Source organism: Lepidothrix coronata, unplaced genomic scaffold, assembly GCF_001604755.1.
Source record: "Lepidothrix coronata isolate B3197 unplaced genomic scaffold, Lepidothrix_coronata-1.0 Scaffold2, whole genome shotgun sequence".
Classification (NCBI taxonomy): Eukaryota; Metazoa; Chordata; class Aves; order Passeriformes; family Pipridae; genus Lepidothrix; species Lepidothrix coronata.
Window position 1 is genome coordinate 5,000,103 of NW_016690182.1, and position 26,163 is coordinate 5,026,265.

A 26,163-nucleotide genomic window follows, 5' to 3' on the forward strand; every position below is an offset into this window, starting at 1 on the left:
TGATCTCTTCCAACCTAAAGGATTCTATGTAGACACTTCATTCTGGGGACGAAGTGTGCCATTTTTTGCTGCCAGCCCAGCCTTTGCCTTGTCGAAGTGCAATGGGGAAAGGTCCCCATGCTCCAAGTGCTTGGCTCTTTTTAAAAATCCTCTGCCCCTTTCCAAGGGAAGGAATCAAATCTTCCAGGACAGCCCAGCTGAAGCCAGCCTGGGAACAGTGCAAACAGAACAGACGAAGGCTGTATTTGCCAGAAAAAAACTAAATAGAAGCAGGAACAACCCGTATTTCAGACCACACTACTCCCTGCAGCAGAAGAGAGCATCACTAAGGAGATACTCTCGTGGCCCCACCCAATACCTTTCCAGGGTCCGAATTCTTCATGTAGGGTTCTACACAGTGTGCAATGCTGCCCTGCAGCACCTTCTCCACACGGGCCACCAGGAAGATCTCTGCATGTGGGTCAGTCACGGAGAAGACCCCCTGCAACAGACAGGCAGCAGTTGTCAGACAGCAGGACACCTGACATGCACCGCAGGGTTTGTCCCCAGTCATCAAACTGTCCCTTCCCACAACCCACACTCACCCTGCCCTGGTTGCTCCTGTGGGTAGGCCAAAGGGGCTCACCAGGCTTGAGCATGGTCAAGTTTGAAAAACTCTACCTGGTGCTCTGCCTGTCACTGCCAGCGAGCCCAAAGCAGCAAATTCAACACTGACCAAAACCCCACAGCTCAAGAGAAAAGCTGACTTGTGGTTCCCCACGCAGTGGGTAACACCACACTGCCAGGCTGCTGAACAGCCACAGCCTCAACAGAGGCACAGAACGAGGAGAAGGTCAGATATTCACCCGTTTTATGTAGCGCAGGCAGGACTCGGGGACCCCGTGCACGAGGCTCTCGCCTGGCGAGCGTCCCTTGGCTCCCTCCGCTCCGGACACGGAGCTCTCCAGCAGCATCTCACGGACAGACGGGGGGTTCAGGTCCACGTGGAAGTCAGCTGAAATCTTGCAATTATTTTTCAGGTCGAATAACGCCAAGCTTAGGAAAAAGGGCTCAACCTGGAAATTTGATTGAATGTACGTGTCAAAAAAAAAAAAAATGCACGGCACAGGCTCAAGGGTATCAGCATTGCCTTCCCTGCTAAGGAAACTGGGAACCTTCTGCATGTGTTTGTGCCTTTAGCTTTGTACGCCAACAGTCTACAGAATTCTTACAGATAATCCATGGTTTTTGCTTTATAAATATACAAATCTGTTTTTTCCCTGCACCTTCTTGCATTTTGATCTAGTCAATTAGAAAAAAGCTACTTTAAAGCCATCAATGAAATAAAAAGAATGAAATCCATATGTTTTTTACATAAGTGGCAAACTACAAAGTCAGAAACAAAAGATGAACTGAGTTCATCAGAGCTGTTTATCCTTTGCAGTGAGAAATAGATCAGCTTAAGAGTGTTTATGATCACATGCTAAAGACCACTACTGATTTTCCAAAGTCCATCAGCTCTAGATGGCCCAACTGCGACACTCAAAACGTTCCTCAGATGCTCTCCCAGGAGGAAAGTTAGTTCTCCCAGCCAGGACAGCTCAAATACAAGGCTAACACTGCTGAGGAACTGCATGTGCAAAATCTGCCAACTTCTTTTGTAGCTACTGACCTTGACAACACAAGGCAAGTGGCAATAATTCATGTATTTTTAATTCAAAGATTGCAGTAGGCGTGCATTCATGTAAAGATAAAAACTAAGGCCTGAAGATAAGACTGTAGAGTGCCTGAGACATTCCAGCATGACTCAAGGCATTACATCAATGCTGCAAATGTGCTGATTAGGTCTCACTCTGGACCTGATTAAGGATGAATAATAAGAATCTTTGCTATTAGCGATGCGTCCGTCCCCTGGGAGTTACTGAGGAGAACGAGCCTGGTGTCGTGTATGGAGCCTGCTGTCCTGTACTGGAGCTGGGAGCTGCCAGTATGAAACCATCACAGAAAAGCCTTTGTAGTTCTAACAGGCATCAGGCAGGGCAGCATCAGTAGAGATGGGGCAGTGCCAGGGCTGCTGCCTCCCCTGTGATGCTACCTGCTGCTCTGGCACCCGCAGAAAGGTGCAAGTGCAGGACAGGACAACAGGAATTATTTTGGGAGGAAAGACTGGAGAAGACTGGTCTGCTCAGCCCAGCAGCAAAAGGCTGAGGTGAGATGTAATAGCTGTCTACAAACATCAGAGGCTCAGAAAATAAAATAAAGAGATTTTTAGGCTAAGGCACAACTTTGGCACGATAACAAATGCATATAATAAAATGGCTGTGAATACAGTTAGGCTGGGAGTCAGAAGAAGGTTCCAGAACAGGGAAATCCCTTGCCATTAGGGGAAATGAAATAAAAACCAGCCATGAGTGGTTTGGAGATGGAGCTTAATCATTTACCAACAGGACTTTCATAGGGACCCAGAATTTGGCAGACACAGGCTCCCCACTCCTTCTGCCTCTGAACTGCTGGTTTCCCAGCAGTCCCAGTTACTGCAAGCTGAGGCATGTCAGGACAGACCCTGTCCCCAGACACATTTTTGGAACACCAAAATACCAAGGCAGACAAATCCTGCAATGACCCTGGGCCAGCAGTCACCGCCTGCCAGGTCCCATCAGAGCTCATGGCAAAATGGGATGTATTCACCCAGATTAATTTGCTAAGGGTTTTTCTTGCTGGTGAGGAGAAAGAAGACAAAGCAGGACATGCTGGAGCTCCCCTTACGTTGGTGGGTCCTCCTTCTGCCCTGTCACTGAGCTGAGCGAGGAGGTTGAGGGAGAAGTCCTGGCAGCACACCACAAAGCGCCTGCTGCACTTTTCCTCAAATGGCTTCACGTCTGGCTCAATCCCCGAGAAGTCTAGTCTCTAGACAGCAAACAAACAAATCTGGTCTCATTAAAAAAGAAAATAAACCCCTGAATAATGTTAAGGGATAACATTACGGCCAATACTATCTCAAAGTGGTACAAAAGGTACAGGACACATTCACAAATGAGTGCAATTTGGTGATGTTACACAAATACAAGACATGAATTCATGGGGATGTATCAATTTTTAGCAACTTGTTTTGTAGAGCACAGCAAACTAAACCTCAGTATGATTTCAGTTCCTTCCTGCTTTGCTGTAACTCTGAGGATCTTCCCAAGCACCATTTAGAGCTTAGGGAAGAAAGCGGAACATAAGGCAATAAAAAAAGTGTCTTCCACCATGAAGATATGGCTAGTTTAGGAAATGGTCCCTTGCCTGAAACAAACCTTTGCCATACCCACCATGCTGGCACTGGGGACACAGAGACCCCAAACACCCCCAAATACCAGCAGGTCTCTCAGTGACAGTCTGGCAGAGTCCTGTTCGCTTTTCTCCCTCAAACCCTGCAGAAACCTGCATGCCAAACACAAGGTGCTGATATCTCAGTTCAATCAGCTGATTTCAGAAAAACAGGCTGCAATTGTTAATCCAGTTTTGAGGAACTCTTTCCATTGTTTACCTTATTTCCATTCCATGAGGAAGGTACGTTGCAGGTGTAAGTTCCTGCTCTCAGTTTCCTTAGCACCAGGCATACAAGTGTGCACGTACACACCAGCATAGACTAGGGCAATGATTTTGAATGCCTGGTGTGATAGCAGATCCGACTGACCCACATCAGAATGAAGAGCTCTTTGTATAAAAAGAGGGCAGTGAATTTACCTAACCATTTGGTTAGGTAAAAAAAGTTATCTTAGATGCTCTGCACTAAATAATATTTCCATTTTTGTTATCTGACTAAAACATGAGAAACTTCTCAAAGCTTCTCTTAAAAAAAAAAAAGGCAAAAAGCCCCCTGGATGCTTATCTTGTTTCTGTTAAAGACCTTAAAGAAGTGCCAAGAGAAAAACTCATTTTGCACAACTAAACCTTTTAAAGACTAATTACATTTCCTTGTTAAACCAGAATGTTCCATTTCACAGGTGTGAACAAGCCAAAGCATGCCAGAAGGGGAACCAGAAACTGTGAAATAACCTGGAACAATTCTCTAAAACTGTGTTAACAATTGCAGCTCATTTCACTGAAATCCCACACCTGGACCTTGGCAGAGAACTCAGAAAATGTTCAAAGCCAAGAAAAAAACAGGCCAATAGACAGTGACCCTCTCCTCCAGTGAATCAGACCAGCACAGGGTGTTTTTTCTGTTTGTATGTTCCTACATTTGAAAACTGCCTGAAGACTGAGGCTCTCCCTGTAAACCCCTATCGTGGCTTTTACCACCACTGCTCCCTTCTCCAGATGTGCCAGTCCACCACACTTGGAGGTGATGAACATGAGGCCTCAAACCATGGAGTTTCATCCATGAGACAGGCAGGTGGGATAACAGACTCCACCATGCAGCATTGCAGGTATCCGTGCAGTAACACTTCTACTGCTTCTTCTGCAACCATGAGAACCTCCCAGAGGCACAGATGATGGGTTTGAGATCCAGCAACATCAAGATGCATCATACAAAAGCCAGCAAAGCTGGAGGGAGGCCCCGTGTGGGGCTGCTGCGAGTCTTCCCTGTATTTGAGCTGTCACCTGAGCACTGACATCTCATTCCGCTCTCACTGGCAGGGTATGGGCTGCACTTCTGTTCTCCAGTCCAGAGAAACATCCTGCCCCTGCAGGCAAATACTGTGGCCATGCAAGGGAACAAGGCAGGCACGACACAGAGAACAAAACCTCACACTGGCAAATGTGGGGATGTTTACCTGGACTTCTGGGTCAAAAGAAAAGATGTTTTGTCTTCCATCATTTCTGCTGAGTTTGTTCAGCTGATCTGTTTCTCTTCCATACTAGGACAAAGGAAGGCATTGACATTACTGCCTGGCCACACAGAGGCAAACATTCGTTAATGGGAAAGAAAGGAATCAAAACAAAATAATTATTTTTCAGGTTCCCTTTGTGATATGTGAGATATGTAAAGCATCTTGGCTGCAGCCACCAACACGGTGCAATGACAGTACAGTGATGTGGCTGTGCCAAATGAGAAGGCAGGCAGGAGCAGGCAACCAAACAACACTCTGGATCATAAACAGGAGGTAGCTGCTGCCTAACTCCCCCTCTGCTCCCACAACCAGGATGGTCACACCTGATGATCCCAAATGAGCAGTGCTGATCACAACAGTCCTTCATTTGTCCTAAATCTGGTTATTCCTCAAGGGAAGAACCACAACCCACCACACTTGGAGGTGAAGAACATGTGGCCTCAAACCATGGAGCTTCATCCAGGAGACAGGCAGGTGAGATAACAGACCCCACCAGCACTTGGTGCCTGCCCAGATCCCCCAGATCTGAAGATAGAAAGTAGAAAACCCCTTTCAAAGACAAGGTGGACAGAATTAGTTATGGGTGGGGAGAGTGATCTCTGCAAACACGCTACCTTCATCAGCTCTGGATGCATGCTTCTCTCCAGGCTCTCCAGGATGTTCTCTGATTTACCCTGCGTGCTTGATTCATCATCTGCAAGGACACGAGAAACAGATGTTCAAAACAACTGCAGCACCACCACTCTGCCAGAAAGCATCCTGCAGTATTTGCTAACAATAGCACAAAAACAGTTTACGGAGATTTTTCCATTCCTTGGGAGTAAGATTTTTCCATACATTACTAGTATCAAAGTGTACTATTACAGTCTGCTAGGTCTTTCCAAAGCAAAACTTCAGCACAGAGCCAATTTTCCAGGAGCCTTGAAACTTTGCCATGGATTTCCCTTCCAGAAGAAGGGTCACATTTCCCTCCACTTTTATTCCTCAGACTATAGTCTCTGTTGTAATAAGCCCCTCTGCATGATATTATGTGTCAGCCACAATTCTTGCTATTTATACAGCACACACTTCTCCAGGCACACTGCTTGCATCCTGCTGGAGAAGGGAGAAGGTAGGCGTTTATTTACAAACTGACCTTGCACAGATTCCACAGTATCTTTCTTCTCTTGCACCAAACTCTCAGTATTGCTCTGAATGATCTTTCTCAGGGTCACCAGCCATTCTTCCATCTCCTGCTCAGTTTCAGCTGCAAGATAGTGGCTGTACTTGTCTATTGTCTTCAGTTCAAATGCATAACGGCGCATCTTGGGACACTGAACAAACAGAGAGACTTGTATTACATTTTCCTCAACAACTCAGCACAGTACCTGCCCCACAGCTCCTCTTTGGGAAAGCATCCTGAGCTGAAATACCACAAAATACAATGCAGCACCCTCCGTGACACAGCAATCCTGCAGCAATCACAAAGGGCTTCCCAGCTGTGACCAAGCAGTGCACAGGTCCATGGCTGCCAGCTACTCTGAGAGTGAAAGAAAGCCAGACTGAACCACAGACACTGCACTAGGAGCAGGAGCAAGCTCCTTCTGATGTCCTCAGACCTTTAGCATTTACCCAGAGAAGCCAGTAACTGCATTTGTCTGACACAATAAGTAATGCTGTGCTCCAAGACACTTAGAGGCATCTATCTTAAAAGCAAGCGGTTCAATGCAACATTTCGGAGCTGTGCTGGCCTTTAAACAGCATTTTCCAACCAGAAGCCAAAGCAAATCTGATGCAACTTGGGAATTACACCCCGTACATCACTGAGGCGTGTGCATTACTGCTTTTACTGTGTTCAGAAAGATAAATGGGAACTCACAGCTCTGACTCATCCATGCTAAAAAGCAAACCACTGGGGTAATTTAAGCTGCCCTGCACCAGCTCCACCACACTCAGTGCTTGACACTTCTGCAGAGACAGCAAGGGCAGAAGGCACAGCAGGAACCCACTGCTGCCTCTCACCCTCACACAACTAAGCAAACCCAGGTTTTAGATCTGTACAAATCCCTGCTCCTAAAACCTTACAAGCCTTGAGCAGGTTCTAAGTCCCAAAGAACTGTATGTTTGCATGGACTTATCAGGATGTGACTTAAGAAACAAGAAGCTGGTGCAAGCAGCAAATAGAGGAAGGTGCCCAAGATAAAGTCACACCAATTACTAACTGGTTCAACCTTCAAGGTCTTGAAAGGCACCTGACCTACAATAACAGGTAAAAGAGATGGACAGAGCAGGGAGGCAACAGATGAGGTAATGATGAAATGCTTGCATTTTACTCTTCAGCAGCTCTTCCTAGCCAAAAGTATGGCACCTTTGTGAAATGCCTTGTCTGCCTGTTCATCAGTTTAGCTGACCAGCTCTGGATTAGTTTGCAAATCCATGCCTTCAGACCTCTAGAGAGCACATGTATCTCAGAGCCAGCAACGCAAAAGTCCACGTGCAGCCACACAGAAAGCACACCTACCTGAACAACGTCATTGCAAGCGTCCAAGAAAATGCAGCCTTTGGATTCTTTTGAAATTTTCTCATCTTTATAGGAATTCAGAATATAGGAGCCATCTGTGAGTTGTGACAAGTAAAAATACCTCCTCTTGAATACCTGCAAAAGTACAAAGTCTTGCTGAGGCAAGTATTCACTCTGTTGTAGATCACAAACCATGGCCTTGGTTTCCCTATCCGTCCTCCCTGCTACTGAGAAAATACTGTAACAAGAAACACTGCTGACTCTATAGTGTTGCAGATTCACCTATTTCACTATGATTTGCTTTTATAAAGAGGGATTTCCATCATCTTCTTTGATTTTAATGTCCTTGTTGTTATTACAAGTTTGCCCAACTAAAGCAAAGCCCCAGGGCTTTCAGCTCGTCTCTCAGCTGGCTCCAGTATCATTTATCTTTACAAAGTAATGCTACACAGTAAATTCAGATCAGCACATGGCTTGAAAATTCATTCTACCCCAGAGCAGGTATTTCCAGAGCCTTTTTGATATAGGCCTCAGCTAGAATTACAAAGGAATTGTCTGTAAGACTTTGGAACAGACATGTGGAAATTCCTAGCACTCGAATGCAAGCGAAGGGATGCTGCAATCCAATAAAGTGCTTGGGTTTTTGTGACTTTGGGTTTATTTTCAAGAACTGTTTTTGGCTTAGTGTTCAATTCCCACACCAAAAAGCAATAACTTCGGGAGAAGTGTTCCTTTGTTTGAACTCCTGATTTTTACGAAGAAAAAGAAGCTCTCCAGTATCTCAGAACATCTTCCTTCATGCTTGTCAGCCAAAAGACACTGGACTATAACTCAAGAGCACATTTTGGCAGCAACTGGGGTAGCACCATATGCTGCCAAGTCTGTAAGGATCAGGGTGCATTTCACAGTTGCTGGGTATCTGCGTTAGGAGAATCACAAAGGAAGCTGGGGCAAGCAGCACTGCAAGTATTTCTACTGTTCTGTGTATCTAGAAGATCTACAAATAAACACAGCATTTTTCATCCCACATGGGAGATTACAAGTAATTTCCTGCTCCCATCATTACAGACACTAGCACATGTTCAATAAACCCATTCAAGTGCACAGAACTGGAAGGAAGCATCGTGCTCTGAACCATAACCTAACCCTTCTGAAAAGTAACCTCTGGCATCCTTTGGATGACTAATTAGCTGTAGAGATGCTCCGAGGTTGTTGAGCTTTAAGTTTTATAAGATCTAACTAAACCTTCAGTTCAACAGAGCATAAAAATACATGGAAAGCTAAGGATGCAAAGCGTTAAGCCAGCTTAAACACTGATTTAGCACTTCACTGAATCAGTCTCAGGAATTTTGGCAGTGGATGCTACAGAAATCCATGACAGATCTCTCTCTAGATACTACAGGGTTGATATCCCTCATGGGCATGGGATTTCACACTAAACCATTTGCATCTGATGAATTCTGTTCAAAAGTAAATGCAGAATCAAACAGAAAACACTATTCCTATGATCTTCCCCCCTTGTAAGCACGGCTGTCAGAAGATAATGATTATTTGAAATTAATACTATAAACCTAGGAGCAGAGAGAACATCCCCTCTGATCAGGCTACAGGTGCTGCTGTTGAGCACTGTGAGTGCAGAGGGATGTCAAGAACTCGGCAAGTCCATTTGGGCAGAGAAGGACAGAAGGACAATCTGGACACTGTGGTTGTAGTGCAGCACAACACATGCTGCAAACCAGACAGGGAGAGCTGGGCCAAATCAGGGCACTTCTCTGTAAAGGAAAGGTTGCTCTGAAATAAAGGTTGGCAGCTGTAGCCTAATGACAGTTTGCTCATGGGCTGGCTCTCCACAAAACACTCTGCTCATGCTTAGCAACAGTGTGAGGTACCAGCAGCTCAGCACAGCACAGCAATGAAAGAACCAGCACTCACAATTGAACACAGCACAGCAGCCTCTCCAAGTGGTGATAAGGCCAAAGGTGTTCAAAGTCCTCAGCTTTCATATATGTGCCTTGGGAGGTGTGTGTTTAGTAAGACACAGAAGTGACCAGGACCAGCTCAGAGAATGAGTACTGATTTTCAGTGCTGTGATATCAGAGTTTCACTGGAGGCTCTGGATCATATTAATGGAACCGAAGCCAGTGTAGTTCAAATGACTTCTCAGAAAGGTGGGTCTGAGGTGCTGGGTGCTGAGACCAATTACCAAAAGAGGCTCAGACCAGAACAGACCCAACTGACTGCTTTGAGCAGTCATACCTCCTCCAGAAGTTACAGGCAAAAAAAATTGCTTCAACCTTGCTTGGAAAAGCAGAGGATCAGAAAATCCTATTCTGTCTATCGCCTTCAAGCCCATTTCAAAACTCAAATTAAAATTAGCCCTATGAACAGTCCTGTTCTGCTTCTCCTGAAAGCATAACTCATTGAATTGAGACTTGGAACAGCCAGGCTATTTGAGATTTTTTTAATATACCCTTGCAAAGCAGCCTCACTGCAGCCATCCTTCAGCTGCATCATTGAGCATAACTCCCTAACACTCTCTCTATGCTGTAACAAGGCAGCTGCATGGTGGGACAGCACATGGGCTCATTGCCACAGCAAAAACCTATGGTGTAACTATTAAAAATCTCTGCACAATCTAAGCAGTGTCACGCCAGATTACGCAGAGCAGAGAACAGGAGACAAGGCAGCTGTTGCTTTTAGGTCAGCAATGCTCTGTCTCTGCAGTGATATCACCCCTGCTTTTAAAGCAAAGATCTGTCATTTCAGTTTAAAGCTGGCCTCCCTGCATATTTCCTACCAGCAAGGAAACCATCAATTCAGAAAGTTGTCTTTTCAGGGCAGCTGTTTCAGTTATTCAAGTTGTCTTCCTCTCCTGGGCCTCAGCTGCTCGCTCAGAAAACAATCCTGCTATACCAGAACACGCTTCACCTTTTTGCTCAGCTTGCCCATCATGATCTGAAGTGCATCAGTCTTACATTCTGGACAGGGAAGGGTCAAAGACTGTTGCCAGACTGGGTTTTCCAGTCCACCATGGGATACTCTACAAGAGGGACGGATGCCCATCCAAAACCAAACCCACTCAACTGAGCTCCTGTGAGCTTCAGAGATGTGGTCTGAACTTCACCTCATGCCTTGTTCACAAGTAACTGGATCAAACTCACCTTCATGGTAACAGTGATGGTGCTATTTACATTTGCTTTGTGCAGCCAGCCCTGCTTTATCACACCACCCTTCTGGGAGCACAGGGATGAGGAATCCTGAAAGACAGGAAAATATTAGAAAAAGAGGAGGTCAGGTGAACTCTGTCTCACAGAAAATTCCCCCTGGGCACAGGGATTTGTCCACCCTGGAAAGCAATACCATTTTAACTACAGCAATACAGTGAAATGAAGAATGTATGTGTAACAGGTACAGCTACATAGACAGTGTTATCACAAAAAATTTCAGGGATATCTCTTTCCAATAAAGAGGCAAAACAGGCTAGTTTGGGTCACCTTTAAAAAAGAAAGATTACATCTATGCTGATGGGCACAGCAATTTTGCAATGAGGAAATGCACGTTGGTTCTTATGCAGCATTTCAAAAACCTGGGGAAGAAGGAAATTTTCAGAAAGGCCTGTTTAGGAAGTTGCAAAATGCAGAACTCAGGACTTATTTTGTCATTTTCTTTTGTCATTCTTCCATTTTAAATTTAGGCAAAAATCATCAAACCCCAATAACTGAAATGAACCGGCTGGTTTCACATTTATCAAAACAAAAAGTTTCAAGTGACCCAACCAGGCTGCTCGTGGCACACCCAGATAGGGCTTCCATCTGCTCCTGTCCCGTGGTCTGAGAAAGGGAGAACGGCTCTCCATCCATACCTAACCATGACCTCCACTGGGGAGGGAAATAAGAGCACAGAGTGATGAAAAAAACTTGCCCTGGGATTTCCACTGAATCAGCAGCAGAGGCAGCCCTGGCCTGTCTGATGATGAGCCATGAAGGGACTGGTTTATATCGCCTGCTGCATCCCAAGGGGCAGGTTTTCACTCTTTTCACATCAAACTTCCAAAGTAAATTCTCTGATACTTTATTTCCCCGGGTAAAACAACCCATGATTTCTCCTTTATAATGCTTCACCTTTTTTCACCAAGAGATTTCTTTTATTTGGATTTCCATTACACAATTCTAATGCAAATGCTCTGTTAGGAAACTGTAACAGAATCCTTTAGATATGACCATGCCAAAAGATATAAACATCCAAACATCTGCCAAAGCACTTGGAATACTCTTCTACAACAAACCTCAGTAACTTCTCTTGTTTGAGTATTTGGGACACTGGCCAGAAGAAAAAAGGTCTCCAGATTTTGATAGCATATTCTTGTCCTTTTGCTTTCTCAGAAGCATGCTGATAACATAGTGCACAGCAATGTCTCCAGCCCAGATTAGATATTATTAAAGAGGGAACACCTCAAGTTAATGATGTAAAGCAAACCAACAACACAGCCAAAAAAAGATTAAGGCCAAACTTGACAAAACATTTCCATTTATAAAGAAGCCATCCTAGTCCAGACCCGAAGTGTGCCAGGACATACACAGTGATTGTGAGAAATGTGCATGAAACACTCCTCCAAATCTTCAGCTCTCCAACAAAGAAATGTCCTTTTTCCCCTGTAAGAATCTCAGCAGCAGCATCTTCATGCCATGTGAACTTTAAACATCTGGGCTAAACCCTTCCCTCTGTAAACAAAAACTTCTTAATGTCACAGTTATGGATTAAGCTCCCCATGGTAGGTGAGACAGAAAAATGTCTGTCTATGTCCCTCATTTCTGTAGCAAACATGACACTGCACCATCCAAAATAACCATCAGGTCTGAGATGTCCCAATTGTCAGAGCCCTCAGATCATTCCCATGGAGGGCTGCAAATCCTCCCTGCAACCAGCTGAGCACAAACATGTCAACTTCTAGAGGAAGCAAATGCCTGTACAGAGGACTGACACATGTGAATATGTTGGGGAGAAGTGACTGATTAAGAATGGCAATGTAATGTGGAAAAGCACAAAACCTTTCAGAAGAGGATCCCGGTATGCAGTGTCGTTGAAAAAGAGATTGCTTACTTTTAGTTCTGGACATGAGGAGTGTTCCTCAGTAAGTGCTTGGCTTCCTTTTTTTTCTCTTCTACTGATGCTCTATTTCAAGTGAAAAAGCCATGAGAAATATGGCTAATCCTCCAGATAATTCAGGAGACCCTTGGCTCCAAGAAGTTATCTTGTCATTCTTTGAAATAAACTATTGTCTCACTTTTGATCCCATCTTCACAGCACTAAGCATCTCACCAGAAAACCGCTCCTAGGAACTGAATTCTGCCTTTGCCTTGTGAAATCTTCTTTTTAACAGATCTTAGGGTGGTATATGTAAAAAAACCCCCAAACTTCTCCTTACCTCATCCTTTTCGAAGTCTTCATCAATTTCAAACACGTGGCTTGGAATCTTGTCTGGCCTGAAGGATTTGCTGAAATCACAACACATTTTCATGTTTAATGACTGGAACACAAGGGTCCTCTGAGCCAGCAGCTGATGCTGGATCCAGAAGCAATAGCCAAACTGCAGACTATAGAGCACAGAAGATAGATTTCAAGAGACCTACAGCCCCTTACAGCTGGGGAAAGCTAACTTCTGAGTGCATTTCATGGAAATTAAGCACAAGCAGTCTGTAATTAGCTTTCTCTTGTTAGTTGTCTGTTTCTGCAAACATTTTGCTGACCTGCATTTATGCAACAAAGAGATACAGCAGGCCAAGTTTATCTTCCATCTTGCTAAAAAAAGAAGCAAGATCAGACTGCAGATTATTCACAAATCTTAACACGATTTGATTGACTGTGTTACCCCCGTTGCTGCTTCGCATCCCCGTGAGACCACCAGAACAGACCACTTCAGCCAATTAGGAAGAAAAAGCATTTAACAAGCTGCCAGCATTGGAGCAGCCTGGACAGGGGTCCAGACATGCCCCAAGTGTGGGCAGTGAGAGCAGGGCAGGCGCCACCACGGAGAAAATAAGAATCCAGCAGAAATCGAAGATGTATGTGCCTGTCTGAGAAACCCAATTAGCTTTGGAGCTGGAATCACTGCCACGGCCCAGCATTTCCAAGCACGCAGCTTCCCAGCACTGCCAGCATTAGCAACAATACTACATCACTGGACTGAAGTTGTCCAGCAACTTCTCTGTACTGAGAGTACAAGGAAAATCTGCTCAGCATGGGAACACCGTGCATAGCTCACAGGGAACATTAGCCCAGCGGGACAATGAGGCTCCTGATTCGGTCTGAGCAGACACTGCCAGCACTATTTACCCTGCCATGAGTCTGGACTGCAGTCCACCCTCATCCCAAGTGGAGGGGGTGTTTATACACTGGTGGATGGGATGTGAAGCAATGACCCACACTGACAATACTGTGGGCATCTCCCTGACAGAGCTGAGTGACAATGGCACGATAACATAAACCACCTCTGGCTCCTTAACCTTCAGAGTGACATACCTCTGGAGCAGAGGCTGCTTGTGGGACAGGCATCAGGAAAAGGGCAGACTGCTTCTGCTAAACCCTATCAAACCCCAGCCCTGTGACCACACATCAGTATTCCAAGGGAGCACGACACTTACCATGGCAACATCCGAAAGTCTCCTGAGTATTCCTCATACTTGTAGTTTACCACGTGCCAGTCAGAGCTGTAGGTTTTAATGCACTGAAAGGAAAACAATACAGCTCTTTGAAAGCTACACCAAGCAAAACAAAACCAGGCACAAGTCGAAAGGGCTACACACTGGGTGAGGGAAGCACAAGTGGAAAGGGTCTGAACAAGACTGCTTCACTTGTTTTATGTTGCAATACAGAATTTCATAAGGAACCTTTACAGCACGGAGACAAAAATCACACGGCATCTGGCCTGCCACACAGCTACAGATTTCGTATTTATGTTGCTCCAAGGCTCTAAAAAAGGAGTAGTGATTTGGAAAGAGACTTTTTTCCAGAAAGCACCAATTTTCTGCCCTCGGAAATGTAGGCATCACTTCGCATTTAGTTCCACTGCACTTGGAGGGAGCAGTCCTAGAGAGCAGCACTTTACAGAACAAACCTGCAGCACTCTGGATGCTCCAGGAAGGTTGTGTATCCCCCCTTGCCGTGCTGCACTCCTGCACCTTGCAGCTCAGGCAAGTGGTGCAAAGCCACACACCTTGCCTGTGAACAAAACCCACTGGAAAGACACACTGCACAAGAGATGCACATGAGAACCCTCCCATGCAGCCACCCTGCCAGCAATCAGTGCTTCCCACAAAGGAAAAACCAAGTGATCTGCAACCCTGCAGATCAGGAGATACAGCTGAGCATCCTGCCCAAGAGACAAAGTGCTGAAGGCAGGTGTCACGTGGACTTTGCCCCTACCTCTTTGACAAAGAGACTCTGAGCTTTCTTTAGAGCATCTTCTGGCACTGTCGACTGGACAGTCCTTCTCTGTCGGCCAATGACTGAGATCTGCACAAAAAAGGGGAAGACGTTGTCAGTGCAAACTGCATCTTCAGGGCTTGACACTTGCTTTAAATGAATGTGGTGGGCCTAAATGACCAGTGGGTCATTTTGGTTTTATGTGTCACTACTGCAGCCAAAATTAACATGTGGTTAATGGTGGAAGTTTTCCAAGGTACACAGGACCGGAGACGAGTGAACCTCAAACATGGGAAACAGCCAGTGCAAACTCACAGATACATCTTCGATCGGAAATATCAGCAGGTCCCGGAGGGGATCACTGTAGATCTGAACTCTGCGTTGAAGGATCACGTTCTCATAGTCCAAGGGTTCCACCACTTTGGTTTTTTCCTGTAGGAAAAATAGAAGATGAAAAAAAATTACGTATATGTAATACCTAAAATAACCAGTAACAAACATCTTGTGCTTAATTAGCAATTTCAAATTGTGTGACCGCTGGACTGGCTGTTACCTCAGCACTCTGACACTCCTGTGCTGCAGGTAACCACCTGCGAGCGTGTTTTGCAGGAGGGAAATGATGGGTTAATTTATTTGTGTCTGGTAATAAGCTATGGGAAGAAACAAAGCACTGTGCTGCTCTCCTCTCAGCACAGTCTCTAATTTCTTAATGGAGCAAGAAATCCTCCTGGACAGGCCACAGCTTTAATAGCTGCAAGATCCAACATCTTTATGTTTGAGCAGCTCATCTGTGCAGCTCAGAAGAAATATGGGCTCCTATGCTGGCTCTGCTCAGCTCAGAGCTGGTTGTGCTTGAGGAGGAGATGAGAGTTGTGCTCTCTCTGGAAATGTGCCGCAGGCGGGATGAGAGCAGGTCTGCTGCTACGACTGCCAGAGCAGGAATCTCACCCCACAGAAGGAAGAACAGCATCCCTCTGGAAAGACAGGAAAGCCCTCTCCATAAATCGCACCTCAGACACAGCCAAAGGCTGGAAAAATCTGGAGCCTAGTTTTGTTCTCACTCACATTTCTGGGAAGCAAAAGGAACCTCTCCAAAGTCTCAGGAGTCAAAAGTAAATCTACTAGGAGAGCTCCATTACATTCATTATTACACTCATTTCATATGTGTTACAAGTCCAAAAAATGAAACTTAAAAAAATAAGAAAAACAACTTCTGAAGTAGGCAAGTGCCATCTCAGCTGCCCTGACTGACTTCAGATTTCATGAGCAAGAGTCAGGCCCTCAGCATTGCACTGTGAAAAATCAAACATCACACCAAAAGCCAAACCATAACTCTGTATAGGAATGGTCACAAGAAAACAGGAAGCAAATTCTGACACATCAGATTTGCCTTGTTTTGAATCTTGACCAAAATCCTGATGCCTGACCCTGCCACAGACAGTGCTCATGAACCCCTCCCAGCAGCGCGTGATGCCACGTGCCTCTGGAGATGACATCCTTGCACAGTGCCATGTTTGGACTCTCAGCCCTCGTGGGAGGAACACTGGATGCTTCCCTATGGGCAGCAAACTTTACCTGCCAGTTGAATGGCTTTGCTGGGATGAACTGTTCACATAGACCAGAGCTACAGACAAGACCAATACGAGGTCTCTTGCTCATTCAGCACAACCTGCAGCCTAAGAAAATGAGCCCAAAATGAGGACAAAAGGCTCAGCATCGTCTAACACCACTGAGTAAACAGCCACACCACCAAGAGTACAAACAACTCAATATTTTCTGTGACATGACATAACCCAAGAAATCAAGGTTGCTCTTCAAAAACATTTCTAGCCAGAGGTTTCTGTCCTGTGCCTTTGGCTCCTCAGGCTCTGGGATGCAGTAATGAATGTCTTCAAGGCCTTTGCAGCAAATGTGATCCAGGGTTTTGCTTTAATGACAACTGAGCACCTCCTGTGTTGAAGCAAAGCTGGTGCTGGGACTTTGGGGAGGCAGTTGTCACGTGAGACGGTAATGGCCGCAGGGAGGAGCTATTTGGAGACAGTCATATTTTAAGCTTGTTTTAATCTTTTTCTGAAATGTTGCAGAAAATCTTTGTATGATAATATCTTCTCATATACCAGCACCTTTAAACAACAACAACAACAAAAACCCAAACAAACAAAAAAACTAAACAAAGAATTGTAGAAAAAAAAATTCTTTCCATTTTTGCCATATCTGGTAAGTGCTAAAAAGAGAATAAAAATCCAGGGTCTGCAGCAAACTTGAACAGTCCTTTAGGCCGGAGCAGCAAAGGCTGCCTGTAGCTTCCCTTACCCAAAGGACCAGCCCCACTGAGCAGAGGCTATTCCTCTATCCCAGGTGCATGACTGGTGCTTTTACTAATTGCAAAAAGCAAAACCAAAATGAAAGCTTTTCCCCACAGCACTTCAGAAATGCAAGGCAGGTACCTTTTAAGCTGTGTTTCCCAGCACTGCATCCCAGCAGCAGAGTGACATCCAAGCATCTCTCTGACGGGGGACAGCACACAGCCTATGTACAATTAAGGCCAGTTTTACTAATGTAAAGGATGCCTGGGTCCTGTGTGAGCCTCCAGGCAGGGCAATTTCTGCACAGCCTTCCACTGAGCACCTGCTCTGTCCTGCTGCTGGCTGTCACAGAATCATTAAGGTTGGGAAAGACCTCTAAGGTCACCAAGTCCAACCACTAACCCAGCCCTACCTTCAGTCTGTTTCCTCTTGTCCTATTGTTTGCTACCTGGGAGAAGAGACCAATCCTCACCTTCCGCAAAGAAGTTTCTACTCTTGGCTGGGGAAACTCCTGCCTCAGACAGTTTTGCATCCATAATGTCTTTTTTCCATGCTACAGAAATCCAGCACGGATTAGCTTAGATACCTGAAACAAAGTTCCCTTTAGTTGCTCTCTGAAAATTTTGCTTCACTGCTTGCACAGTCCTGAAAAGAACCTCACATGCCTCAGATCACCAGTGACAAAGACAAAGGTCCGTCGGCAGAGAGCCCATGTTCAGTGCCAGAGCATCCAGGGACTGCTGCCTGCTCCCTCAGCCATGGGGGATGTGGGAACAGGGTGGCAAATGCTGCCAGCCACACTGCACACAGAGCACTTCTTCCTCCTGCATCCAAGACCTGAGTTGCACAGGAATTTAATACGAAAATAAAAAGCCCATCTGAAAAACAGGACTCTGAAAAACCCAACAGGTAGACAGAGAAAAGGAACTCATTTACTCTCAGTTAGTCTCATGCTCATTAAATGCTTAATTGAATTTGGTTAATCATCTGAAACACTGGTCTTAATGCAGGACAGCACAATGCACTTCTGAAAGTTTGCCAAGCTTTGCAAATTGATGTGAAATAACGGGATATCTATTTGAAAGTCTGAGGCCAGGTGTCCCCAAGGCTTGTCTTCCCCACAAGACCAGGCATGACCCCATGGAGTCCATATACCCACTGGTGTATGGCTCTGCTGACCTCTCAAATTTACCTCTCTTGCTGCTGATCACTGCAGCAATCCTGGCAAAACTCAGCAGCATCAGCGGGTTAAAGCAGTGCTATGAGCACTCACATCAACTTCCCTCTCAACTCACTCCCCGCAGCACCTGTAACAGGAAATAAGATTCCCTCTAAGAACCTTCCACAGTGCTGTGGCTTTGGGAACACTGAACTCAGGCCTTCTGATCACACGGTATTTTAGTCCTTTTTTATTTTGCAACATGGTCCTGGAACTAGGACTGTGTTTCTAAAGATGTCCTTTTTAAAAGCTGGGGCTTTGAATAACACTTTTTTTCTAGCTTTGACACCAGCAAGACAAAGTCCTGGCTGTCATCCTCATGGGACTCAATGACAACTAAAGGATAAGGACTGAAAAGGATCCCACATCCTCACATGAGAGGTTCCAAAACCCATACAGCACTGCCCACCACAGATTCAAAAAAAATCCTTAGAACTCACTATAGCCCTCCCAGTCTTGTGAATTTAATAATATCAGAAAAAAAATGTGTCGTGCAGGCTGGTGCTGTGATCTCTATCCCACAAACCAGTGCTGGGCCCTGTGACACACAGCTCATAACCCAGGGTGCTCCAGGAAAGTTGTGCACTATCACCCAGATGGGTTCTGCAGCATCCACAGGCAGGCATTTCTTCTCTGGAGTCGTTAGAAACACGGTCTCTAGAGCTCTTCTTACCCAAGGTGTGCTGATTCCCTGTCTCAGCACACAGCAGCCCTCCATCACCTGCAGCTCAGTGTCACACACCCAGCACACCACCCAGTCTGTCACAGGCCACAACAGTAACCACAGCAATGTCTTTAAAGAGAAGCCAAAAGATGCAGGTCAAGCTGTTTGTTAGCAAAGAAGCTGCTCACAGAAGGACATGGCCTGTGTCCTGCCTGCTGTCAAGGAAACAAACTCCTCCATCCATCCTGAACTGTGCAGGCTTGCCCAGCAGGGCCAGGCATGCTCCTGTCCCTGCAAACAGACCTGTGGAGTAAGGAGGGAGCCATCCCAAATATTTTTTGCCTTTTGGCCCAGCGGGGCTGGAGTTAAAGCATTAAATGCTGAAAATCAGATTCCAAAGCAGTTTTCCTGAAGAGCTTGGTTGAAGCACACACCTCCTAACATCCTGGGCTCAGACTGAGCTGCCCAGTGCCGTCACAACAGCAGATGGCACCCACCAAAGTCATTATGAAAGCAGAGGAAAAACTATTACACTAAAGTAATAAGAGTCTTAGAAACCACAAAATCCTCCACAGGGGAAGCCAATACCGAAGTACAAAGAAATGCTGCCAGTCCAGCAACAAAATCAATCCATTTCTGCAGGAGAAACTGTGCAGCACTGTCAAAGGCATCCTGTGCTCTCTGGCACACACACAGTAGATATTCACCCAGGGCAGGTACTGTGATGCTCCTCAGGCTCCTCTGACCTCCTGTGGAACAGCAGCACTTGGCATGTTGGAGTGAGCTGCTCTCTCCTATGGTTCCTGTGGATGCAGCACCTGAGCACACTCAGCAGCAGCTCCAGCCCAAAGCATCACAGCCCACTGTGCTGGGATAAAAAGCAGACCCATGGGAAATACCTCACGTAAAACACAAACATGATTTTAAACAAGGATAACAGGAGAGCAGTGCACCTTCCCACATAAGCCTTTCTTTAAAAAACCACTGGTTTGAGCCCAACACACCAACACGGGGCCATGTGGAGCACATGGAAGAGGATCATCTGCTGTGCTGGAGACCCCATCCATGCTGGGTCACAAGGCTACACTTGGACAACTGCACAGGCAGAACAACAGCCTGTCTATTGGAGTATTGACTCCCCACCACAAGCAACTTGGCTGGCATTTCAACAGGAAATTCAATGAAATTACTTCAACAGAAACGTGCCCACAAACACCAACGCAAGGCTCTGCCTTTGGCCAAGCACGAGCACAAAGAGCCTAGCACAAGGGAAACCCCCAGTGAGGTCCTTGTCCTCAGTGTCCTGCTTGTCCCGCTGCCCTCTGACAGCCCGATCCCAAAACCCTCTGGACAGAAACGACCAGAGAGAGAGCAAAGGAAAAGTTTAGCAAAGGGAATTACCCATTAACAAAGAGGGGGAAACTTCAGAAGTCAGATTGAATTGTCACCTTTCTGTATCCATTCGCAAAGCCTATAAAATTCCTCATATTTGCTTTATAAACAAAGGCTCATGATGACAGCTGGGGATGTTCACGTGGGGAAATATAGGAAATAACATTTCTATTTTAAACTTTTAGTGCCTGAAAAACAGTGGCCACCTGTCTTCTAGTGTTCTGCATTTGAATACCATACGAACATGCCACTTTGTTATATGATTAATGTTTTTCTGACGTCCTTTTCTCCCAGAATTACAACAGGTATAACGCAGGTGATGTGAACGTTCAGAGAGCAAAAGAAAGATGTTTCTTTAAAACAGCAGCCAAAGGAAAACTATGAGAAAGCTTTTGTATTTTCAGTTCTTTCAGTCTGTCTCTCATTTAAAGCAATATCCAGAGAGGAAAATGGCAAAGCCAGCTGGTTTGGCTCCACTGTAACTGGTTTGACGGTCACTTTGCAATGACACAAGCCCTGCGGTGGCTGCCAGCACACGTTATCTGTTGCACAGAGGAAGCCCAGCCCAAGAGCTGAACCAGGCTCAACTTTCACTTCTCATGGCACTAACAGCCAGCACAAACACTCACACAGCCCTGCAACGCTTCCTCCTGCCTCCCACTGAAAAACTTGCGGGTTCAGCAGCACCCGACACGTGGTGTTTTCTCACAACCTCAGAAATGAAGACCTACCCAGTGTGTGCATCCACTCCAAAGCAGCAAGAGAGACAACTGAGATGAATATTAACAGTGCTGGTTCTTTAGAGTAGCTGAAGAGAGAAGAGGAAATAGCACAGGCCACATGTACATCTAAATGTACACATAAATACGTATATGTATCTCAAAGTGCACAACTGTTCCCCGAATTTTAGCAACCATTCTACAGCCTATTTGCTGCCTCACCTGTTGCAAACCTGTAGTGCATTTACATGGAAAGACAGGCAAAGTCCAAATTTTAAAACAAATCCCCAAGGGCCAATTAGGTGAAATACAACAGAAAACAAGAGAAAAAGTCAATATGGGGAATTAAAAGCTAAAGGGGGCGGGGAAATGGAAGCATACAACTACCCTTTGGACACATAACAGTCACATCACTTCTGAGACAGGAAACAGCCCTTGGCAGAGGGACCACTTCCCACTGCAATATGCAATCTGGAGATGTGAGGATACCTCAAAAACAGGAGAGAGAACTCCCTATTTTCTTATTTTGCTCATGAAACCTTACAGTACATGGAAGAATTAAAGTGATGTCTGAGAACTGAGCAAATTCACTTGGCAAACTGTAAGGGCATGTGGAATTGAGCAATTTCTATCCATAGAAAAGCTCTTCCACAGCCAGGGATTTAGAGATCAGGTCAGGGCAAACTCAAATTGTGTGGTCTTTCAGAGCTTTCTTTTTTTTTTTATTTCAAATTTGTGACTGTTCACTTTTTCCACCTCCAATTCCTGCACTGCCATCTGATCCCATTTACACACTCTCACTCAAGCTTGCAGGAAGGCTATGGAGCTTCATCTACAAAATCTGAGACTCATGGATAATTCATCATTCCAGGATCCTGGGCATAAGAAAGAACAACAAAAAGTGGTAAAATCCAGGTTTGGCCATCCAGCACCTGGAACCACCCTGTGCAAAGCCAGAATAAAGTCGGTGCCTAAAAAACTTTGCATTCAAAAGAACAGGAGAAAGGGAAGAGATGGAAACAGACATCAGGGGAGGAAGGGCAAGCAGGGAGACAGTGTGAGTCAGCACATATGGCAGCAGTCGCAACACGACACAGCCTTGCTGCTGCCAAGAGATTTGTGGGCTCCTCAGAAAAGCCACATTTTGGGAAGAAATCAGCAGGGAGGCAATGAGGCAGCTCTCAGCAGGTGATGGGGAGCTTGTGTCCATGAGCCTGCTGCAAACCCAGCACGCGGCTAGATGTAGCAGATGCGCAGAGATGGGACACAGTAAAACCACAAGGATGAAAAATAGTTGATAAAGCTGGATATGAGCAGGTCAAAACTATTTTTACACTGGCCAGAGAGAAGGAAGGTTAAATAGACAAGAGGAATGTCCCGAGAGGAATCCTGGCTGTGCTGAAGACACCAAAACACTGAGAGACCACAGGAGAAACATCTGCACCTGGGACAGGGAAGAGGGACGGGCTCTAAGGTGGGCATGCAAACATACGAAGCATCTTGTGAAATGGAAAGGGAAGGAAACCTCACCAGAAGGAGGAGGAGCAGGGGAAGCAGGAAGAAAGAAGGTTGTCAGGAGCTAGTCCAAGGTGTTACAGGAGTGCGTGGGATGGGAAATGTGGGTTTTGCTCACCTGGGGATGAAGCTGTGCAGGGGTCACGTCATGGGAAGCAAGACTTGTGTGAAGGCTGGGGCTGTGTAGCTGGGAGAGGCAGGAGATGGAGTCAGGGAGACCAAGAGGGGATAGTGGAGAAGGTGTGTGCTGCAGGCAGGAGAGGAGCCCCATGGGCAATCAGGAAGGGAAGGGGTGAGGAGAAGGAGCCTGACAGGGAGTGATCAGGTGCCAACATAGCTCAGAGTAATGCTCTGCACAGCCCTCCATGGACAGCAGGTGAGCAGCCCTTGAAACAGCTCCTGACAACTCTGATGTGCCACTGCCAGGGCCCCAGCTGCCCCACGGGCACTGCCTACTGCAGGGCAGCCTGTCCTGCACCCCACTCCCTGCTCACCCACGTCCTGCATCCCAGAGCGAAGCTGGCAGAAATAACTTGCAAGGATGCTCACAGCACATGGATGCACATGGATGTTTTATGGCCCTGAGCACCAAGAGCAAAGCAGGACACGGACTTGCACAGGCTGGACCAACAGACAGGAGCAGATCAGTGGCATGCCAGGCCTCCAAAGGCTCTCCCCACCCTGCAGCAAACAGATCCTCCCTCAGGCAGTGTGGGCTCCCCAGCAGTTGTTAGGTGATGCCTTCAGCAGGGTACCTCAGCACCTCCTTCTTTCCTTGTAGTACTCATCCTACCCTGGAAACAAATGCTTCACCAGCTGTGGCCCAGGAAAGCAGACTCTCCTTTGCCTGGTCCTCAGCACCCCCAGAGCAAACTTCAGGGCTCACTTTGTCTCTTTGTCACCCAGAAATGGGTACACGTGGCAGAGGAACCCCAGTAGTTGGACAGCAGGAGACACAGCTGCAAGTGCATCATTTCCAAGGATCTCATGAGACAGGAGTTTGGGTGAGTCCCCATGCTCCCATCTCCATATAGGAGTTATGTGCCAGTCTGTGCCACACTCCAGCTCTAAATGCAGCCCCAGCAGCACAAGGCTGCTGTACCCCACTCTTTCCCTGCTCTGTATTACATGGAGATAGGCTGTGTCTGACAGGAGCTCTCAGAGAAATAAGAAGCCATGTGGCAGGGAAGGGGAGGATGGGTGCACAGTCCTGGTACCCTGCAAGAAAACACTTGCAGTGGAAATGACTCACTCTTTCCATCTGAAAGCACGGAGCAAAAGCCAGCCCCCTCTCCTATGCTTCTCTCCACCCCACTCAAGTTCTGTGCAAAGCAACCTACACCTCTCCCCTCCTGCACCGATGGTCCTGGGTGGCAGCAGAACCTCATTTTAGCACTGCAAATGGCAGACTGGGTTCTGGCAACCTGGATGTCTCCTTTTTCAGAGTAATGCCCAGTTCTCTAGTGACAAAGTGCCTGCAGTTATCAGCACTGTCTCCGAGACAGTGCAGCATCAGTGTGAGACATCAGCTTGGAGAAGGCTTGAATGAACAGTCAAAAAGTTGATGTCAGTGTAGACAGGCAAATATTTACCTGTCATTATTAGGCCTAGCAAATAAAACAAATTCGGCCCTTGAAGTGCCTTCAGATTGGCTTAGAAATTACAGGAAGTCAGGATAATCAACATATGACTTTTCATTTCCCTTCCACTTACTCAGAAGTGGACACCACACTTCACAGCCTTTAGCAGATCCCATTTTGAAGCTGAGTTCTGCAGCCACAAGGGTCAATAACACTGTTTTTTTCCTGAAAGCTTGAGATTCTTGCATAATCACTTAAGCAAAGGAAACAGAAAGCAGCTGCATTGCAATGAAGCAGTGAGAGTTCACAGCCCAACTGTGAGTGGTTCAGCCTAGAAGGCAGTGCTGCCACTCCAGCCTACCTGCACTTCATCTTCACACATCACCTCTGAAAAATGATGCCTTGAACAAGTGCAGAGTCAGCAGAAAAGCACTGCTGGTAGCTGGGGGCAAGGCCCATCTCTGGCATGAGCACACATTTGAGGAGATCCAGCACTGTTCTTGCACAGGCAGTGGTTTAGGACAAGTACCTGAGATAGCTTTCAGTACCCTATACCCCTGTGCTTGACCTTCCTCGGGACCTCTGAGTGCTTCTGTGTGACAGACACCAGTGTCAGCTCAGTACAAACTCCTACAGTGTCTCCACTTCCCAGGCACAGCACCTGAAGCCCTGAGTCCCTGCCTGCACAGGTACACTCTGGCACACATCCAGCCCTTCTCCTCGAGGAGCAGAGGGAGGGATCAGAGCAGCTCTACGTCAGCCAAACTGCACCTGCATCCAGCTGAGCATCTGCCGCAGAGCATGAGATGTGAAAACACGTCATAGCTTTGATTTTCTCCTCCAAAAATAATAGTGTTGATAGAATCTGGCAAAAGGGTACTGGTTTCTGTGGGACAGCTGAAGTTCTGCCAGATAGGACTCCTCAAAACATTCTGTAAGCACAGGCATGCTAAAAAAGGAAAATAGTAATTACAATGACAATAATACATGTTATTTATTTAAATTCTTAACTGGAACATCCTGAAGTGCTTTTCAGATGTCACTTGTATTTCATCATTTATTTATGTAGTATCAGTTTTATATTTAGCATCCAGTTCCATAATAGCCAGCTTCAGAACATCTTAAAGCAATTAATGGCACATAAACAGAACCCCTCCCTTTCCTGTCTGTCTTAAACTCTTGTTTTTCACTAAGAAACCACTTGCACATGGGGCCAAGCCAACTGCGCAGCTGCTGCCCGAAGGCAAGGAGGCAGAACACTCCTCATCGAGCTGGGACGGGGTGAAGGGACTTGTTCAAGCCCACAGAGCAACACTGGGGAAAAATGGAGCAGGAAGTTACAAGATAGTTTTGAGTTGCCTCAGCAACACAGCAAACACCCCAGCAGTGCAGTCAAACCCAAAGATGTCAGCGGTGGTTTAAGCAGCTCAGGAAGTTGTTTGTCTCAGCCTCATCTATGCTCCATTTTCTGGCTGCAGGCATTGGATACAGGTGCAAACAGCTGCAGCAGCTGCAGAGTTAAACTCTGTTCTCCCCAGCAAATGCAGGAGGGGCTGTGGATGGGCTCTGTGAGGCTTCAACCCACCCATAGACAAAATGCTGCTGTCAACAGAAACACCTCAACGTTTCCCCAGGTACAGACATCCATACAAGCTCCAGCATCATGTAACAGGACAAGGGAGTGCTCAGGGCTCCCCAGGCACAGAGGGAAAGGCAGAATTGTGAGGAAAATCTGTCTGAGTCCAGCACAACTTTCCTGGAGCCCCAAACTGCCATGGAAAGTGGTTGTCTGTCGGCAGCTGGGTTTGCCTCCTGAACACCAGGTCTGCAGGCATTCAGCCCACCCCAGCCAGTGCTATCACCTCCCTCCAAGAGATGGAAGACTTCCTTTCCCTCTCCCAACCATATCTCTTCTACCTGCTCCTATCACAAACCCAGCTCCTGCCAAGCCTCTCATGTCCCTATGCCCCTCCATCCCTTTCTGGCTGGCACAACACTTCCCTCGAGTCCCTGCTCCAGCTAACCCCCATGTCCCCAAGGACTGAGC

General features: G+C 46.3%; 1 protein-coding gene across 6 annotated transcripts in view; it reads right to left on the bottom strand.

The window, feature by feature from the left end:
- DOCK11 (dedicator of cytokinesis 11) overlaps positions 1-26,163 on the bottom strand; it is an 81,223-nt gene that overhangs the window by 47,599 nt on the left and 7,461 nt on the right. For all 6 annotated transcript variants that reach the window (XM_017818693.1, XM_017818721.1, XM_017818703.1 and 3 more), the window contains exons 2-13: positions 15,037-15,153; positions 14,722-14,811; positions 13,941-14,023; positions 12,725-12,794; positions 10,461-10,556; positions 7,300-7,434; positions 5,935-6,112; positions 5,414-5,493; positions 4,743-4,826; positions 2,746-2,886; positions 846-1,055; positions 359-481 (exon numbers count right to left, since the gene is read on the bottom strand). In XM_017818693.1, coding sequence (XP_017674182.1) covers positions 359-481; positions 846-1,055; positions 2,746-2,886; positions 4,743-4,826; positions 5,414-5,493; positions 5,935-6,112; positions 7,300-7,434; positions 10,461-10,556; positions 12,725-12,794; positions 13,941-14,023; positions 14,722-14,811; positions 15,037-15,153 — 1,407 coding nt within the window. The remainder of the gene's footprint in view (positions 1-358; positions 482-845; positions 1,056-2,745; positions 2,887-4,742; positions 4,827-5,413; positions 5,494-5,934; positions 6,113-7,299; positions 7,435-10,460; positions 10,557-12,724; positions 12,795-13,940; positions 14,024-14,721; positions 14,812-15,036; positions 15,154-26,163) is intronic.